We start from the raw sequence: 5988 nt of genomic DNA on the forward strand, positions 1-5988 counted from the left end.
AAAAAAAAAAAAAAAAAAAGCTTGGTGGGGAAAATGGGAAAATAGGGTGCCATTAAAAAAAAAAGAAAAAGAAAGGAAAACACTATAATGGCATTGTAAGTTGTACTTACAACTGTTGGTTACTTTCTTAAAGTTTTCTGAGAATGTAAGAGGAAAAAAATATTGTAAACCTTCAAGATCTACTTGTAATTAAGATTCCTTGCTGCTAAGAAGAGAGCAAAATCTTTGGAAGGTCCTTTGTTCCCTGAGTGGGGTAATTGGTAGGGGTAAGAAGTGGAATGAATGGAGGTGAGCTCTGCGCTTAGGCCCCCTGAGAAACAGACAATGGGAAGATGACAGGGAATGGAGCCACTGAGGTGGAGACCAGGAAAAGGGGAAATCCAAAGAGAGGTTTGTTTCCAGAGGAAATGCTACATACTACAATATTTCACACCTTTCCCATCTTGCTGCTAAGATGGAAAAGAACCACTTCTTGTTAATGCAGAGTAGAGCTGAATATATTTCTGATTTCTAGTAAATTTCTGAGTAATGTATGTAGGATTAAAAACTGAAGCTCCTCATGAAGAACCCAAGACATTTGGTTTATGTCTAGAACCATCAGTGACCTCCAGAATTTCACAAAATTGTTCAGTTTTTGGTGAGCAAATGGAAGCGCAGAGGGATAACTGGATTCACATAGCTATTAAAGAGGAAGGTTTACACGGCTGGTTAGAGATCCTAATTCACTGATAATTCTTACTCTTGATGGGATCTAAATACCTGAAATTATTTTTCCTTAAAAATACGTCTGAGATTTCTATAATGCAGGAATATTTGAGGGAATTAAAGTTCTATTTTATTCTCAGATTAAGATGCCTTATCTGTTTCATGCACCCTCTTTCCCTTTTCTTCTCCCTTCTCTTCCTTTCCCTCCTTTCTTTCCCTTTTTTCCTTTCTAATTTCGTTCCTTTCCTTTTATCCTTCCTTTCTTTATCCCCTTCCTCATTCCCTCCCTCCCTTCCTTCCTTCCTTTTCTTCCTTTCCTTTCCATTCCCTCTCCCTTTCCTTCCTTCCTTCCTTCCTTCCTTCTTTCCATTTATTCCCTTTCCTTTCCCTTCCCTTCTCTTTCCTTCCCTTCCCTCCCATCTTTCCTTCCTTCCTTCCCTCCCTCCCTCCTTCCTTCCTTCCTTTCCTCTCCTCCTGTTCTTTTTTCTTTCTTCCCTTTCCCCCTTCTCCTTTCCTTTCTTTTGCCCTTCTTCCTTTCCTTCATTCTTTTCTTTTTCCTTTTTTCTTTTCCTCCTTCCTTTTTTCCTTCCTTATTTCCTCTTCTTCCTTTCTCCTCTTTTCTTCCTCCTTCCCTTTCTTCCTTTATAAATATTTTAAGGTATCTACTCCATGCTAGAACTATGTACAGTTCCTGCCCCAGTCACATACCACATGTTGCAAATACAAAAGATTTTCAGATATTGATGAGTATGAGAAAACCCCAAATTTCAGAGGATAGTCATTGAGTTTGGAGACATGACTTTAGATAAGGCCCCAAAGTAGGGCTTCTCTAACATTGGGACAGAATCTGAGGAAAAAGGAAAGGTCATCCTGGCAGAAGGGTTATGATAAAGAACCCATGGTGGGTAATAGCCAGTGTGAACAGGATGAAGGAAGAGAGAATCAAAGCTCCCTGCTGGCTTGCAAGATCCTAGATTTTCCTTTAATTGCCATGGGTCAACATTGTAGAATTTAAAGTAAGGAAATGAGATTATCCGATGAATATGTGTAAAAGATCTCTGGCTGCTGTAAGCAGTAGATACTGTAAAGAGATAAGAATTACATGATTATTACATGTACTCTGTGAGTTAACCATAGTGAGATCACCTTTGACGATGATAAAACTGCTGCCAGGATTTACATACCATGCCCAAGATCACATGGCTTGTAAATAATGGAGGAGGCTTCACAGCCTAACCAGTACCAACTTCAAAGCCCATACCCTTTTTCAGGGTACCTACTTAAGTTGTAGCCCTATTAAGATATACAAGGTTTGACTGGAATTTTCAATAAAATATTGAAATCAGTTTTCTACAAAGGGGAAACCTCTGTATGGGGAAATCCCCCTTTGAACCCCACTTTCTGATTCCAGTTCTCTGCTAATAAAGGACTTGAAATATCCTGATGTTTAGAATCCAGTGTTCTAACTGGGTACAGACACATTCACATCAGCTGAAGCAGCTGTATGAAAATCTGTTTCTGATGCCAGCTGAAGGACAGCAACTGAATTTCCACCTTAACTCCATCTCCTTTTCTAGCAATGGTTAATTTGAATGTGTCATATCATAGCCTGGGTACATTTTACTAATGTCAATATTTTTGCTACCTAATAGTACACAGTATTATACCTGAAATCTTCCAGCCTGGCAGGGTGCTATTACAAAAGATTGCTTAATTGTAGATTACTTCTGTACATTTAAATTTCAGTAGCATATTAAGTTGTCAGGCTTAATTACCGTTGTATGTTTAGATTATGCCACAGATTATTTAGTTCAGTGCGTAGGTTTGCCAGCCTGTTCTCCTTGTGATGTGACAGGGCAGTAATTAGAGTATTACGGGAAAACCTAAAATTTCCCATGGAGATGTCCAGGAGGCCTGGCATTCTCACTGATCCTTCAGAAAGTCCTCACTCTGCTGCTCCCCCAAACCTCCCCGCCCCATCCAATTTCCCTGGGTGAATTTCTGCAAGGAATAGCCTTGGTGGTCCTAGCTTGGCTTCACATTTATGTTTATCATGACTATGAAGATGTGGAAACGCCCACTGATCCCTCAAAGGGCTCACCAGATAGGTTAGGGCAGAGTTTCTCCACCTGGTACTGTTGACATTTTCTAATTGTATGAGGCTGTCCTTTGTATTGAAAGATGTTTAGCAGCATCTTTGACTTCCACCCACTAGATGGTGATAGCATTCCCACAGTGGTGAAAATCAAAACTGCCTCCAGACATTGTAAGGTGACCTCAGGAGACAAATTGCCACTGGTTGAGAAACACTCTATCCCCGAGTGAAAGTGATAGAAAACTGCCTACCAGCAAATCTTATTTTAGTGCTCATTGTGGATGATGCTTTCTGCCTCCTGGTAGAATCTCACAATCCTTTATAATTTCAGTTCTTGGGGGTGTGTATTCCTGGTTCTACCTCTTACGTATGGTGGAAGAGGAGTATTATTATGGAATGAGAGGAATGATTAAGAAAGCCAAACAGGCTTCTGTGAAGATTGGGAATTTCTACATTATTAATACAAACTCCAGATAGAGACTTATGATGCCAGAGTAGTTGGGGAAGATTCTGGGTAACAGCCCTTTGCTATTCATAGGTTGCCTCAAAATGTTCTTAAAATGTGACCTCACCGATGTGACAGTGCCAGATAAGCACTTCATTAGGTGGGTCCTTAGAGCCCATCTGGATCTATGTTTCCCCATCACACAAATGGGTATGATCCCATAAACAAGCCCAACTTAGCACATTCTTCTCTAACCTTTTCTTTTCATCTTTTTGCTTAAGCACACTCATACTCATAATGACTCAAATACTTTGACATTCCATTTCTTTTCTCTTTGCCTTTCCAAATTTTTTTCTTTCTTTCCTCAACCTCCTTCCCCCAAAACCAGTCAGCTTCTCCTTTAAGGGCAACCTTCTTGCCTGTAACAGAGTACCCGACATATCATAAAAAATCAATACTTTTTTTGTTGAGTTAATGAATAAAGTAGGAAAATCACTAGATATAAAGGAAACTAAAGTTAAAATCATAGGTTTATGTTTTTTCTAGTCCCTAAAGAAGGTGAAATTTCAATAACAGTAATAACAGGAAGAACTATTCACCTAGACCACCAACTAAATGACTTATGGTGTTGTCAGTTACCCTGGGCTTATATTGTGCATGCATTTTCATTGTATATGGATTTATAAACATTTTCTTTTTTTTTTTTTTTTTTTGCCTATTTTAGGAAAGTATCACTCAGGGCTGGGATTAAGGTGACGGGGGGGAAATACAGGGGACACAAAATTTGGGTACACCAAGGGTGAGCACCTTCTCTAAGTCTGTACCCCACCTGCCTCTCCTGCATTACACTGGCCCAGCGCTGGTGTCACTGCTGGAAAGGAAGGCATCTGACCTAAAGTCCTGTGATGGGTTTGACTAGTCAGTACGGGGAGATTCTTTCTAGCGGTCTTCAAATCCGTGGCCCCTCCCTCTGAATAAGACTAAGCCAGTTGCTGCTCCTCCTCCCTCTCCTGGTAATTAGAAGAGTGGAAAAGGCAGATGTCATTTCTGAACCTTGACACCAGATATACTGACGTCCCCAGTTGAATCAAAGCCCAAATGTAACATCCGGGCAAGCACTTAAAGCTCTGAGCCCCATTCTGGTTCCTGAGTCCTTTGTGCATTCTAAAAAGATCCTTGGAACATCAGTTATATATCACAAAATTTTCTTCATTGAATTTTGCCCTCGAAACACCACTTACTCAGTTCTATAAGGATAGGGACTTTTCGGCAGTTTGGTTTCTCATTATGTCCATTTGTGTAACTTGCAGTCTCCTCTGCAAAGAAGAAAAGAGGTGATAAATGCAAGCACAATGCCTTACGAAACGTCAAAAATGTAGAAGAATATCATGTAACTTGGTGCTTTATCTTAGCAAAGTTACTTTCATGTGCAAATCCCAAATCCTTTACTATGTTTAGACAAAAAATTATTATGTGGGTCTCCTCAGCATCTCCTTTTGATAAATGTGGGGAGGAGAGTGTGTGTGTATGTGTGTGTGTGTGGGGTCTTTCTTTTCTCTTTTTTTGCATTTTTTGAAATAGGGTCTTGCTCCATCACCAAGACTGGAGTACAGTGGTGCCATCAGAGTTCACTGTAGGCGCCAAATCCTGAACTCAAGTGATTTTGCTGCCCAGCCTCCTGAGGAGCTAGGACTTCTGGCACATGCCACCATACCCAGCTAATTTATTTTTATCTTTGCAGAGACAGGGTCTTGCTATGCTGCCCAGGCTGGTCTCAAACTCCCAGCCTCAACTAATCCTCCTTTCCTGGCTTCCTGAAGTGCTGGGATTACAGGTATGAGCCATCATGCCTGGCTATGTCTGTTCTTTCTAAATGGCACTTCAAATGACTTACAAAAAAAGGCAAAGTTCTCCCAATAGTTGCTTATTGATGTCACAATTAAGATACGCTTACTCTCCACTGAGTGGCTGTGCTAGGTAACAGTTCAGTCAGGCAGTAGCTCAAACCACATCAATTTGCCTGTAGTATTTTAAGGAAACTGCAAATATATGGGTGGTGCTGTCCCCATGAGTCTAAGCTTTAGGACACATTATGAGTGGCTGTTGACTCCGGGCATTCTCTGCTTCTTTGAGCTCCTCCCTGGGCTGAGGCACTGCTTTTGTCTCTGCAGAATTGGCTGTCTGCCTGTCTCCATATGGAAGGCTGTGGGGTTTCTTAAAGACTGGGCTGGGATGTCACTCAGAACCCTTGACCTCTGTGCTCATGTTGTAGACACGGTTCCCTCCTGTCTTCGGAGATAAGGCACTGCAGTAACCTCTGTGAGCTTCGACCCCAAAACAGGGATGCACAGCACTGGCCTGAAAGAGCTTTATCACACGGTGAGTTTCAAAAAGAAGTATGACATCAGAGGTTTAGTCTCCAACTTACACTAAAAATGTAAGAGGAAAGAAATGGAATAGAAGGTTGGGTGCAGTGCCTCACACCTATAATCTCAACCCTTTGGGAGGCTGACACGTGATGATCACTTGAGTCTAGGAGTTCAGGACAATCCTGAGCAACATAGAGAGACCCGTTTTCTAAAAAAATTAAAAAAAAAATCAGCTGGGTGTAGTGGTGCACAGCTGAAATCCCAGCTACATAGGAGGCTGGTGTGAGAAGGTTGCTTGAGCCCAGGAGTTCAGAGCTTACAGTGAGCCATCATCGTGCTACTGCACTCCAACCTGGGCGACAGACTGAGAACCT

The 5988-nt window shown here is 41.3% G+C and overlaps 1 protein-coding gene across 1 annotated transcript in view; it reads right to left on the reverse strand.

Annotated features, from left to right (window-relative positions):
* KCNU1 (potassium channel, subfamily U, member 1) overlaps window positions 1-5988 on the reverse strand; it is a 159551-nt gene that overhangs the window by 16808 nt on the left and 136755 nt on the right. Inside the window, exon 23 of the mRNA XM_011960720.1 lies at window positions 4487-4561. Coding sequence (XP_011816110.1) covers window positions 4487-4561 — 75 coding nt within the window. The remainder of the gene's footprint in view (window positions 1-4486; window positions 4562-5988) is intronic.

The sequence above is a fragment of the Colobus angolensis genome, unplaced genomic scaffold (assembly GCF_000951035.1).
Source record: "Colobus angolensis palliatus isolate OR3802 unplaced genomic scaffold, Cang.pa_1.0 Scaffold52, whole genome shotgun sequence".
NCBI lineage: Eukaryota > Metazoa > Chordata > Mammalia > Primates > Cercopithecidae > Colobus > Colobus angolensis.